The sequence below is a fragment of the Lathamus discolor genome, chromosome 2, assembly GCF_037157495.1.
Source record: "Lathamus discolor isolate bLatDis1 chromosome 2, bLatDis1.hap1, whole genome shotgun sequence".
Classification (NCBI taxonomy): domain Eukaryota; kingdom Metazoa; phylum Chordata; class Aves; order Psittaciformes; family Psittacidae; genus Lathamus; species Lathamus discolor.
Genome location: NC_088885.1, coordinates 159941320 through 159955307, shown reverse-complemented (window position 1 = coordinate 159955307; position 13988 = coordinate 159941320). Strand labels below are relative to the sequence as shown.

The following is a 13988-nucleotide window of genomic DNA, read 5'->3' as shown; positions in this document are numbered from 1 at the left end:
ATAAAAGCCGGCCCAGCGCCTCTGTCCCTCACTCGCCTCTGCTGACGCCTTCTCCTGCGCGCTCAACAAGGTGAGCCTCAAGCCCCTTGCCCTCTGCTCCTGCCCCCCTGCCCCGGCTCTTCCAGCACGCTCTGCCCCAGCCTCAGCACCCCTCAAGCCTCCCCAGCACCACAGCCCCACAGCCCCACACCAGCCTCCCCACTGCCTCGCCCTCCTGCACCACCGCCCCTCGCACCCCCACGCCCTCCGCTCTCCCCACGCCCTCTCCTCTCCTCTCCTCCATTCTCTCCTCTCCTGTCCCCTGCCAGGGCCCCTCCACACCACAGACATGGCCTGCTCCGACCTCTGCCGCCCCTGCGGACCCACCCCGCTGGCCAACAGCTGCAACGAGCCCTGTGTCAGGCAGTGCGAGGACTCCCGTGTCGTCATCCAGCCTCCCGCCGTGCTGGTCACCCTGCCAGGACCCATCCTCAGCTCCTTCCCCCAGAGCACCGCCGTTGGATCCTCCTCATCCGCTGCCGTGGGCAACGTCCTCAGCGCCAAGGGAGTGCCCGTCTCCTCTGGGGGCTTCGGCTACGGGGGCCTGGGCTACGGCTTCGGAGGCCTGGGCTACGGCTTCGGAGGCCTGGGCTGCTATGGCAGAGGAAGAGGATACAACATCTGCTAAGGGCATTGACAACATACATGAAACCACTCACGTACATTCTAGAAGCAAAGGCATGGATTGTGGATTCACGTCTGGGGTAATGCTGGCACACCAGTTCACCTTCCCCAGCTCCTTCTCTTGTGGCATTAAGCAAGCAGCGAAGGGGCCACCTCAGGCTGCCTGGTAGCGTGGCCCATGGATATCTTCCTCTTCTCCAAATTCCTTCTCTGCACCACCCCATCTGCTTCATGCAGTACTGTGTGCCGCACCAGCATCTTAGAGGCTAAACAGCATCAGGGGACCTCCAGTGGTTTCCACCCCACGCAAGCCAGGAAGACATCGGTGCTCTGACAAAATCTACTGCATACAGAAGACCTCAGTGCATGGTCACTCTACTTGCATCTCAGCTCTCTTCCTCCTTATGCTTGTACGTTTTCATGCTTTTATCTCAATAAAGTTCTCCTGCATCCCAGCCTCTGACACCTCTTCCCCTTTCTTCTACCAAAGCTGTTCCAACTTCACACAGCACAAAGCCAGGGCTCAACAGCCCATCTGTGTGGCTGAAAAAGGCCACAAGGATTCTCCTGGGAAAAAACCACCACGACCAACAGACACTGGCACCTGGGGTGCTTTCACAATGCAATAGAGGTTTGAGGAAGCGCTGGCTCAAAGATAGTCATGAACATGACAACACTCCCATGAGCACGCCTCTGATGGAGTCACCACAGACTCATGAGACCATCTGGGTGGTGTTCCAGGCCCCCCCAACTACAAGGACCTTGGGTAGCCTATGCAGTGTGCACAGATCACCACCTTTTCTGCTCTGAGATCCTGCTCTCACCCAGGTGTGGGTCGATGTTGCACTGACCACCCGGCTGCTTGGTCCCCATTCCACACACACCACAGTTCCCAGGCCATGGTCTCACCTTGCTATGGGCTCCACAAAAGAGGACTTGGATTTTCCCTAGCCATCAGCACCTCTTCACTGAGAAGCCCATCAATGACCCACGCAGGAGGTCTCCTGAGCACCATCCTCCCTGCTGCAGAATCTCTGGACCACCTCTGCAGGGGACCCAAAGCCAACATTCCTCGGCTCTGATGTCACAGAGAAAGCCCCCAGTGTGAGGTCACAATCCTCCTCACCTTGGCTCAGCACCGCCCTACATAGAGCACTGGAGACAAGTGCAGGACAAAGCCTGTGACCCAGTTCTGCTGCAAAGATGGGGCTCCATGAGTGGAGCTTGGCTGGGCATCAAGTGCTCAAGGAGCTGCTCTATCACTCCACTTCCTTGAGAGGGGAGAGAAGAACAAGATGAAAGTCTCCCGAATCGGGATAAGAACATGGAGATCACTCACTGCTTTCCAGTGGCAGCAAAACAGACTTAATATGTTGAAATACACTTATTAAAATCAAAAGTCACAGGAGAATTAGGAGAACTTGAAACAAATCCTAGCACACACTCCCCCAACCTCTCCCTTCTTCCAGGTTCATCTTGCCTCCTACATTACTTACTCCCATTCCCTAAACAGTACAGAGGGATGGGAAGGGGAATTGTGGACAGTTCAGCCCACATTGTCTCTGCCACTCCACCCTCCTCACACTCTTCACCTGCTCCATTCTGGGGCCCCTTCCACAGAAACAGCCCTCCAAGAACTTAGGTGAATCCTTCCCGCATTCTCTATCGGACTTGGAGAAAGCTTCAGGCACCTTCTCACGGGAGACACCACAGCAACATAATGGCTAACAAAAACATTCCACATAAAAGCACTCACCCAGCGAACACTTTACAAGCACAAAGGCCACCAAGACAACCACAGAGCACATCCACAGGGAAAGGACGGGCCAAAAGACAGGCTTAGAGACCTGGCAGCAAGGAAGAGAGGGACCGGATGCGATGGGAGGGGCAGGACCCTCACGGCCAGCACAGCTCCAAAGCTCAGAGCAGTGTAACAATGCTGTGAGGATATGGGACCCCCTCTTCACAATTCCTCTTGCCTCAATAACGGTCTCCTCCATCCCAGCCTCTGATGCCTCCTCTCCCTTTCTTCTACCAAGGCTCTTCCAACTTCACGCAGCACTAAGTCAGGTATCAGAAGGTCATCCAGGTAAGTGGAAAAAGGCCATAAGTCTTCTCCTGGGATGTATGCTACCACCAACATCAAAGACAGGCTCCTGGGTGGCCTCCACAATGTGACACAGTAGCTTGAGGCACCAAATGGCTCAAACAGCCTTGAACATGACTACGTTCCCCTGAACATGCCTCTGATGAAGTTGCCCCGGTCTCATGGGCACTTCTGGCTGGGGTCCCAAGACCACCCATACAGGGACTAATGGACCCTTAATGCTTTGCTGCAAGGACCATGGATAACCCCATACAGCATGCCCAGATCACAACCCTCGTTGCTCTGGGATCCTCCTCTAACCCCAGTTTGGGTCCTTGTTGCATTGACCTCCTGGGTGCACGGTCCCCATTCCATTCACATCACAGTCTGCAGGCTATGGTCTCATCTTGCAATGGGGTCCATAAATGATGCCTTTGGGCCTATCTTGGACACAGGCTCCTCATCACTATGCATTCCAACAGTGCAGGGGGTCTCCAGAACAACCATCCTCCCTACTGCTGTGCCTCTGGACCACCTCTGCAGGGGACCCAAGTCATCATCCCTCTGCTCTGAGGTCACAGAGAAAGGCCCCACTATGAGGTCACAATCCTCCTCACAGTGGCACAATGAGGCCGGGTGCAAGGTAATGGGGATGAGGTGCAGGAGCAAGCCTGTCACCCTGTTCTCCTGTGAAGATGGGGCTCTGTGGTGGGTTCACCTTGGCTGGGCACCAAGTGCTCACTGAGCCCCTGCATCACTCCTCTTCCTCAACTGCATTAGGGGGAGAAGAATAAGACTGAAGCCTCCAGAGTCATGATAAGAAAATGGAGATCACTCACCAGTTTCCAGTGGCAGCAAAACAGACTTCATATGGGGAAAGTCATGTAACAAAATCAGGGTAGAGAAATAAGAAAATAATCAACTCTTAAAACACTTTCCCCCAACGCCTCCTTTCTTCAAGGATCCAGTTCAGTCCCAAAGTACTTACAACTTCGACCAAAGTGGCACAGGCAAGAGGGGAATGGGACCTGTGGTCAGTACAACACACCTTGTCTCTGCCAACCCTTCCTCTTCACACTCTTAACTTCTTCATTGTGGGGTCACTATAATGGGAAAGAGGCCTCCATTACTTTACCCAACATAGGTCCTTCCCACATGCTCTATTGGACATGGAGAAAGCTTCTGGCATTTTCTCACAGAAGGCACCACAGCAGACCCACGGCTACCAAAACCTGTCCACATAAATGCACCCTTCCAGGGACAGCCTTACAACCACAAAGGGCACCAGGACATGCACAGAATTCAACCAAGGGCTCAAATCAGGATTAGCGACCAGGCAAGAAGGCCGGGACGAATCGAATGCGATGGAAGGGGCAGCTCCCCACGGCCAGCACAGCTCCAAAGCACAGACTGACGTGACAGGGCTCTGAGGAAATGGCACCCATTCTTCACAATGCACCTGCAAAGCACAGCACATGAGCACCATGGGATAACCTCACTGAGGACACCCCACCTCTCTAACACTTTGGTCGTGTTTACTGCCTGGCCAAAAAGATGCCACAAGAAACAAGCTTCTGGCCTTCAATACTTGCACTTAAAAGCTGACGCCAGGGCCAGATGGACACGTCCTCAACAGGAGAACATGCAAAGAGAGCGCTGTGGGAAGGAAAACACAAGCACAACTCATGACTTGCCAGGCTGTGGCACGCACCAGCTGCTTGCTGACAAATGCTGCCACGCACAAAGGCTGTCCCGCCCCTTGGGGACCAGCATAAAAGCCGGCCCAGTCCCTCAGCAGGCCTGAAATCCAGAGAATGGGCCCACCTTGTGCTGCATGGACACGGGGCTCATGGACTTCCTCTTCTTCTCCAACTTCCTTCACCGCACTTCTCATTCTGATCTAGTCCACTTCAAACACTATCTCACAACCTAAACCCCACTGGGAAGCCATAGTGCACTGCTCCCTCTGTGGGGCACAAAGACCTCAGGATTCGGGCAGCACCTGCTACACACAGGGGACCCAGCTGATGGTTGCCCGGCTTTTACCTCACACTGGTTCCCTTGCTTCTCCTGCCTTTTCCTGAATTTTTCCTCAATAAACTTCTGCATCCAAGCCTCAGACACCTCTGCTTCTTCACTTCTCCCCGTGTTCATCCAACCTCAACCAGCACAAAGCTCGGTCTCAATAGGCCATCAAGTTGGTGGAAAAGCTCCACCACACCACAGTAATGTATTAAATCCCCTGCAAAACCCTCCGGGGGGTTCCAGCACAGACACCAGCTATTCCCTTGCCCAAAACCTTGCAAATGTTAATGCACTCCTATGCACACCTCGGACACAAGCTCCCCATGGCAGCACACACTTGACCAAGTCTCTTTCCAAGCACAGCTACCTGGCCGTCACAAGCAGAAATGTAGCAAACAGAATCATTTAGAGCACAAGGGAACTCTGGAAATCATCTCTTTCAGGACGGCCTCCTCAAATGGTCAGCATGAACATGATGTCAAAGATGTCCAGACAGCTTTTTAGTGTCTCAAACACCTTCCTGCACAACCCGTGTTGCCTTCTCTTCCAAGGAAAAGGGCACGTCTTTATGGCTTCCCCCATTCATCCTTGCCCTGGACATGGCACTGATGAGAACATTCTCCCTTCTCTTCATTCCCTCCCACTCAGGATATAGACACATTGATGACATCTGCACTGTGCAGCCTTGCCTCCTGGCTGAAAAAAACCATCCCACCTCTCTAAGCTTCTCCTCATAGCAAGGATGTCCCGGTCCATACAGCATCTTGGTGGTCCTCAATTGGACTGGAACCACTACATCCATGACCTTCTTCTAGTGAGAAGATCTCAACTGGACATAGGCCTCCACAAAAAGCCTCACCAGCATTGAAGAGAGAGCAAGAACACCCCACACACACCACCAACCATCCTGCTAGTAAATCTCTTCCCAATGCTGCCGTGGAATATCTTCCCCTCTTTTGCGGCAAGGGTGCATTGCTGCACCATCCTGAGCTTGTTCTCCTCCAGCACCACAAAGCTGTACTCAGCAAAGCTCCTTTCCAGCCTCTCAGTCTCCAGCACGTTCTGACAACAGGCACCATTCCTCCCTACATGGAAAACTTTACATTTCTTCCTGTTGAACTTCAGCAGATTCCTACCTGCCCATTCTCCAGCACCTCCTGTTCCCTCTGCATCATGGCACAACCATCCAGCATCTCAGCCTCTCTCCAGGTTTTGCATAATCTCTAAACCTGCTGAGAGAGCACCCAAGCCAACTGCTCACAAACACAGGTGACCCCACCTCGAACACTCTGGTTATGTCTGCACAGTGCCCTGACAGACACTTTCCATGCAAATCGTCCCAAACACACACGGGCACTTGAAGGCTGCCGCCAGGGACGGATGGACTCGTCCTCAACAGAGGACATGCAAAGGGAGCGCTGTGGGAAGGAAAACAGGCCCCAGCTCATGACTTGCCAGGCTGTGGCACGCACCAGCTGCTTGCTGACAAATGCTGCCATGCGCAAAGGCTGTCCCACCCCTCGGGGACCAGCATAAAAGCCGGCCCAGCGCCTCTGTCCCTCACTCGCCTCTGCTGACGCCTTCTCCTGCGCGCTCAACAAGGTGAGCCTCAAGCCCCTTGCCCTCTGCTCCTGCCCCCCTGCCCCGGCTCTTCCAGCACGCTCTGCCCCAGCCTCAGCACCCCTCAAGCCTCCCCAGCACCACAGCCCCACACCAGCCTCCCCACTGCCTCGCCCTCCTGCACCACCGGCCCTCGCACCCCCACGCCCTCTGCTCTCCCCACACCCTCTCCTCTCCTCTCCTCTCCTCTCCTCTCCTCTCCTCTCCTCTCCTCTCCTCTCCTCTCCTCTCCTCTCCTCTCCTGTCCCCTGCCAGGGCCCCTCCACACCACAGACATGGCCTGCTACGACCGCTGCAGCCCCTGCGGACCCACCCCGCTGGCCAACAGCTGCAACGAGCCCTGTGTCAGGCAGTGCGAGGACTCCCGCGTCGTCATCCAGCCTCCCGCCGTGCTGGTCACCCTGCCAGGACCCATCCTCAGCTCCTTCCCCCAGAGCACCGCCGTCGGATCCTCCTCATCCGCTGCCGTGGGCAACGTCCTCAGCGCCCAGGGAGTGCCCATCTCCTCTGGGGGCTTCGGCTATGGCCTTGGCTACGGCTACGGGGGCCTGGGCTGCTACGGCGGAGGAAGAGGTTACATCTGCTGAGCGCCCTTGACAGTACCATGACACCAACCACACACACCATGGAAACAAAAGCTTGGACTAAGGACAAACCTTTGGGCCAATGCTACTCCATGGACTCAACATCTACACCTCCTCCTCTCAAGGAACAATGAAATCAAGCAGGGAAAGTGCCCGGCTTGAGCTGTCTGGAAACAAGGCCCTTGAGCATTGTCCTCTTCTCCAACTTCCTTCTCTGCATTGCTCCTTCTGCTATGTTCACCCCACTCTCCTGCAGACACCTTCTCACACGCCAAACCCACCAGGTACCAACCCTGTGACATTCACACTGTGGGGCACAAAGATCTCAGGGCCCCGGCAATACCTACTACATACAATGTCACATTGCTGCCCCACTTCACCTCTCACTGGTTCCCTTCCACTTGCTGTTCCTGCTTTTTCCCTGTGTTTATATTCAATAAACTTCTCCTGCATCCCAGCCTCAGGCCCTTCCTCTTCATTTCTTCCCAAGGACTCATCCAACCTCACCCACCACAATCACTGGGCTCAACAGGCCATAGGGGTGATCAAAATAGAACCATGAGACCTCTCTTTGGAACTCTAGCACCAGCAACACCACCCACTGGCACTCTGGAGGCTTCCAGCCCATCACCCCAGCTCTTTGCCTACCCAAACAAAGCCTTGGAAACATTGATGCCCTTCCACCTGTGACACAAGCTCCTCATGTCTGCTGGCCTACCTCTGCCTGGATGCCTGGTGCCCAGCCTTCAATTCCACCTCTCTCTGTTTCAGAGGCAGGGTTCTTGTGTGGCACCGTATCTAACGCTTTGCACAAGGAAAGATAATGGCACTCACTCTTCCTATACCCACCAATGCTCTAACACCATCGCAGGAAGACACAAAACTTGTTAGGCATGATTTACCCTCTCTGAAGCCATGGTGTCTGTCAGTGATCACCTTTGTCTTTTCCGTGTGCCTTGGCATAGTTTCCAGGACAAACTGCTCCATGATCTCTCCTGTCACAGAGGTGACATTGACCGGCCTTGAATTAACCTGGGTCTTCACTTGGACAACTGGACCTCACTTGGACTACTGTGTACAGTTCTGGTGTCCACAACATTAAAACAAATGGAAGTGTTGGAACAAGTCCAGAGGAGGCCCACGAGCATTACCAGGGACTGGAGCATCTACCATATGAACACAGGCTGAGAACACTGGGGCTGTGCAGCCTGGAGAAGAGAAGCTACATGGTGACATCAGAGCAGCTTCCACTGTCAAAAGCAGGATTATAAGGATGCTGGAGAGGGACACTTCATTAGGGACTGCAGTGATAGGACAAGGGGTAACGGGCTAAATTTTGTACAGGGGAAGTTTTGATTGGGTATAAGGAAGAAATTCTTTCCTGTGAGGGTGGAGAGGCACTGGAATGGGTTGCCCAGGGAAGCTGGAATGCTCCATCCCTGGGGGTGTTCAAGGGATGGCTGGACAGAGCCTTGGGTGACATGGTCTAGCGTGAGGTGCCCCTGCCCAGGGCAGGGGGGTTGGAAGTTGATGATCTTAAAGGCCTTTGCTACCCCAACTATTCTATCATTCTATGATTAATATCCCCCTTTTTAATAATGAAGCTATCACCTGCCAACTTGCTGCCTGAGGACTTGATCATATTGGGCCGGTTCTTGATGAGGCTGCTGAACATGCTGGCCCCACGTCCATGTCCTACATGACTTGAGACTTGCCTCCAGCTGGACTTTGTGCCACTCATCACAAGCCTCTGGGCTCAGCCCTTCAGCCACTTGGCACTGCACCGCACTGGCCCCACATACAAAAGGTATTTTGTCAGCTTGTCAATGGGCATGCAAGGGGTGAAAGGGCCAAAGACTTTATAAAGACAAGCGAGGTAAACACCAGCCAAGGCTTTCTCCTCATCCACAATAACGGGCACTTCCTCGCAGGGGAGACAGAGTTTGAGCAAGCACGATTTACCATTTGCAAGCATATGCTGAGGACTTCACATCAACTTCTCATCATTCCTGGCATTTGCAGTCCTTGCTGGGAAGATTTCCAACATCACCTTCCAGGGAAACATGAGCAGACTCAACAGCCCCTATTTGTCCAATTCTTCCTTCCTATTCTTCATTCTTCTTCAAAAGAAGAGGCCATTCAGCATTTCTAGTTCTCAGGAACCATTTTGTTGCTGCACTGACCTTTGGGCTGCAAGGTCCCCATTCCACCCACATTCACAGTTCACAGAGTTCACAGGCCATGGTCTCAGCTTGCTACGGGGTCTTCAAATGAAGTCTTGGATGATCCTCACACCACCAGCCTCTCTTCACTGCACAGTCCAACAGTGACCCACGCAGGGGGTCTCCTGACCACCACCTTCACTGCTGTGGAGTCTCTGCACCACCTCCGCAGGAGACCCCAACTCACCATCCCTCTGCTCTGAGGTCACACAGAAAACCCCACAGAAAACCCCCAGTATGAGGTCACAATGCTCCTCACCCTCGCTCAGAAAGGCCCTGTGTGGGGCACTGGGGGCCAAGTGCAAGGCCAAGCCTGTAACCCAGCCCTGCAGTGAAGATGGGGCTCCGTGGAGTGTGGACTTTGGCTGGGCACCAAGTAGTCACTATCATGCCCCTTCCTCAGGTAGGAGAAGAATATGACAAAAGCCTCTGGAGTTGAGATCAGTACATAGAGATCACTCACAGCTTTCCACTGGAAGCAAAACAGACTTGGCTCGGGGAAATTAATTTAGTTTATCAAAACCAAAAATCAGATTAGAATTCTGAGAAATAAAACCACATCTTGAAACACCTTCCCCAACCCTTCTTCCAGGTTCACCTTCTCTCATGAATTACATATTCCCTTTCCCAAAGCAGCACATGGGGATGAGGAATGGAAGTTGTAGTCAGTTCAACACACTTTGCTGCTAATCCTCTTTGTTCCTCACAGTCTACTCATCCTTCATCCTGGGATCCCTTCCAATACAAACAGCCCTTCCTGAATCTACCCAGCGTGGGTTCTTCAAACAGAATCTATGAGACATGGAGGAAGCTTCTTGCATCTTCTAACAGAAGCCACCACGGCAGCTGCATCTACCTAAACCTTCCCACATAGATTCATAGAATCATAGAATAGTTAGCGTTGGAAAGGACCTTAAGATCATCTAGTTCAAATCCCCCTGCCATGAGCAGGAATATCTCATACTAAACCGTACACGTATCGTAACACGATCGAAAGCTGTAGTGAGTACTAATGTGGGTATCCAGACTGAGCCTTCCTGCAGACATGCAGCTGTGCAGGTCTCTGGCTGCAGCGAATGCCTGAGCCTGGCACTTGTATTGGAGGGAGCCAGTGATACTGCTTGTGTTCGCTGTGAGCAAATAAATGACCTGCTCAGGCAGGTGGCTGAACTGAGGGAGGAGGTAGAAAGGTTGAGAGCCATTAGAGAGTGTGAAAGTGAAATAGATTGGTGGAACCACACCCTAAGGCAAGGGCAGAGGGAAGTGGTTCAACAAGATATGGATCCCCTTCCCTCCTACCATCAGACAGAAGGAGAGAGCTTAATGGACAAGGATGGATGGAGGGAGGTTCCTCCTCGGAGAGGTAAGCGAAAACCCTCACAATCCCTTTCTCCCTCCCAGTTGCCCTTGAATAACAGGTACGAGGTCTTGGAAATTCAGGGCCAGGTGAATGGAGATGGTGAGGCAAATCTATCTAGTGAGTCACCCAGGGCTAGTCACTCACCCACATGCCTCAGAACTTCCCCAACCAAGAAGAAAAGAAGAGTAATTGTGGTGGGTGACTCCCTTCTGAGGGGAACAGAAGGGCCCATTTGTCGACCGGATCCACCACACAGGGAGGTCTGCTGCCTGCCTGGGGCTCGGATTAGAGATGTTAAAAAGAAGCTCTCTGAACTGGTGCAGCCGTCTGACTACTACCCACTGCTGGTTTTTCAGGTTGGCAGTGACGAAATTATTACGAGGAACGTAAGGGCGATGAAGAGAGACTACAGGGCCCTGGGACGGCTGGTTAAAGGGTCTGGAGCGCAAGTGGTGTTTGCCTCCATACCTGTTGCAAGCGAGGGTGAAGGGATATATAAGAAGACTCTGCAGGTTAATGTATGGCTACGTGACTGGTGCCAAAGGCAGGGGTTTGGGTTTTTCAGTCACGGGCTGCTGTATGGGACACCTGGTTTGCTGGTGACAGGCGGGATACACCAGTCCCAGAGAAAAAAAAGGGTTTTGGGGCAGGAGTTAGCAGGGCTTATTGACAGGGCTTTAAACTAGTTAGGAAGGGGGGAGGGGATTTAACTGGGCCTGTTGGGGACAAGCCCAAGAGGAACATGCTAGGGATTGAAGGATGGCGGGCTAAGGAGGACTATCAATCTCTTGTTTCACTTGTGGGAAAGGATAGCTCTTTAGACCCTGTCCCGCAGGGGAAAAAGAGTACTAGGACTGGCTCCCTGAAATGCCTGTACACCAATGCACGCAGCATGGGGAATAAACAGGAGGAGTTAGAAGTCTGTGTGCGGGCTAAAGGTTATGATCTAGTGGCGATTACAGAGACATGGTGGGACAGTTCACATGACTGGAATGTGGTCATGGATGGCTATGTCCTTTTTAGGAAAGATAGGTCAGCAAAGCGAGGTGGTGGAGTTGCTCTTTACGTGAGAGAGCAACTAGAATGTATTGAGTTCTGTCCGGGGTCGGATGAGGAGCAAGTGGAATGTCTGTGGGTACGAATCAAGGGGCTGACTGGCACGGGTGATACAGTTGTGGGGGTCTATTACAGACCTCCTGATCAGGACGAAGGAGTTGATGAGGCTTTCTACAGGCAACTGGAAGTAGCCTCGCGACTACATGCCTTAGTCGTCGTGGGGGACTTTAATTACCCCGATATTTGCTGGAAGACTCACACAGCCAGTCATTCACAGTCTAGGAGGTTCCTCGAGTGCATTGATGATAATTTCTTAATGCAAATGGTGGACGTACCAACTAGGGGAGCAGCGCTGCTAGATTTAGTACTCGCCAACAAGGAGGGTTTGGTCGAAGTGGTGACGGTCAATGGCAGCCTTGGCTGCAGTGACCATGAGATGGTGGAGTTTAGGATCCTGTGTGGGAGGAATAGAATACCTAGCAAAGCCACAGTTCTGGATTTCCGAAGGGCCAACTTTGGCCTCTTCAGTCAACTGCTAAGGGAAGTCTCATGGGAAAGTGTACTAGGCGGTAAAGGGGCTCAAGATAGTTGGTTAGCATTCAAGGACCGCTTCTTCCAAGCTCAGGATCGGAGCGTCCCAATGAGTAGGAAGTCAAGTAAGGGATCTAGGAGACCGGCGTGGTTAAACAAGGAGCTGCTGGGCAAACTCAAGTGGAAAAGGAGAATCTATGGATTATGGAAGGAGGGGCTGGCCGCTTGGGAGGAATATAGGACAGTTGTTAGAGGATGTAGGGAGGCAATTAGGACAGCTAAGGCCTCCTTGGAACTCAATCTTGCTAGTCGGGTTAAAGACAATAGAAAGGGCTTCTTCAAATACATAGCAAATAAAACTAACACAAGAGGCAATATAGGCCCACTGCTGAACGAAGTGGGTACCCTGGAGACAGAGGATATAAAGAAGGCAGAGGTGCTGAATGCCTTCTTTGCCTCTGTCTTTACTCCTGCAGACTCTCCCCGAGGGCCCCGGATTTCTATAGCCCCAGAAGGAGTCAGGACAAAGGAGGAGTTTGCTTTGGTAGATGAGGATTGGGTTAGGGATCAGCTATGCAAACTGGACATCTGTAAATCGATGGGTCCGGATGGAATGCACCCACGGATGCTGAGGGAGCTGGCGGAGGTCATTGCTAGGCCACTTTCCATCATCTTTGGTAAGTCGTGGGAAATGGGCGAGGTGCCTGAGGATTGGCGGATGGCAAAGGTCACACCAATCTATAAGAAGGGCAAGAAGGAGGACCCGGGTAATTATAGACCGGTCAGCCTTACCTCCATCCCTGGAAAGATGATGGAACAACTTATTCTTGACTCCATCACTAGGCATATCAAGGATGAGGGGGTCATTAAGAACAGCCAACATGGTTTTATGAGGGGGAAGTCATGTATGACCAACCTTATAGCCTTCTATGAGGAAGTGACTAGGTGGAGGGATGATGGTAGAGCGGTAGATGTAGTTTTTCTTGATTTCAGTAAGGCATTTGATACTGTCTCCCACAGCATCCTCATAGATAAGCTGAGGAAGTGTGGGCTTGACGATCAAGTAGTGAGGTGGATCGAGAACTGGTTGAGAGGAAGAAGGCAGAGAGTTGTGGTCAATGGCGCAGAATCTAGCTGGAGGTCTGTGACTAGTGGAGTTCCTCAGGGGTCGGTGCTGGGACCGGTGCTGTTTAATATTTTCATCAATGACCTGGATGAGGGAACTGAGTGCACCCTCAGCAAGTTTGCTGATGACACAAAACTGGGAGGAGTGGCTGACACACCAGAGGACTGTGCTGCCATTCAGCGAGACCTGGACAGGCTGGAGAGTTGGGCGGGGAGAAACTTGATGAAATTTAACAAGGGCAAGTGTAGAGTCTTGCATCTGGGGAAGAACAACCCCATGTACCAGTACAGGTTGGGGGTTGACCTGCTGGAAAGTAGCGAAGGGGAAAGGGACCTGGGGGTCCTGGTGGATAGGAGGATGACCATGAGCCAGCAATGTGCTCTTGCGGCCAAGAAGGCAAATGGCATCTTAGGGTGCATTAGAAAGGGAGTGGTTAGTAGGTCAAGAGAGGTTCTCCTCCCCCTCTACTCAGCCTTGGTGAGGCCGCATCTAGAATATTGCGTCCAGTTCTGGGCCCCTCTGTTCAAGAAGGACAGGGAATTGCTTGAAGGAGTCCAGCGCAGAGCCACAAAGATGATTAAGGGAGTGGAACATCTCCCTTATGAGGAGAGGCTGAGGGAGCTGGGTCTCTTTAGCTTGGAGAAGAGGAGACTGAGGGGTGACCTCATCAATGTTTACAAATATGTGAAGGGTAGGTGTCAGGATGATGGAGCTA

General features: G+C 52.6%; 2 protein-coding genes across 2 annotated transcripts; both read left to right on the top strand.

Moving 5' to 3' along the window:
- Nucleotides 1-271: 271 nt before the first annotated feature.
- LOC136009472 (feather keratin 1-like) lies at nt 272-667 on the top strand. The gene has a single exon (XM_065669464.1). It carries the CDS (start codon nt 329-331, stop codon nt 665-667), a length of 339 nt encoding a protein of 112 aa, XP_065525536.1. The 5' UTR covers nt 272-328.
- Nucleotides 668-6648: 5981 nt separating this feature from the next.
- On the top strand, nt 6649-6981 carry LOC136009471 (feather beta keratin-like). The gene has a single exon (XM_065669463.1). The coding sequence runs from the start codon at nt 6670-6672 to the stop codon at nt 6979-6981; it is 312 nt and encodes a 103-aa protein (XP_065525535.1). The 5' UTR covers nt 6649-6669.
- The last annotated feature ends 7007 nt before the right edge of the window (nt 6982-13988 follow it).

Coding starts and splice junctions, on each gene's coding strand:
- LOC136009472 (XM_065669464.1), top strand. CDS start 329: ATGGCCTGCTCCGACCTCTGCCGCCCCTGCGGACCCACCCCGCTGGCC.
- LOC136009471 (XM_065669463.1), top strand. CDS start 6,670: ATGGCCTGCTACGACCGCTGCAGCCCCTGCGGACCCACCCCGCTGGCC.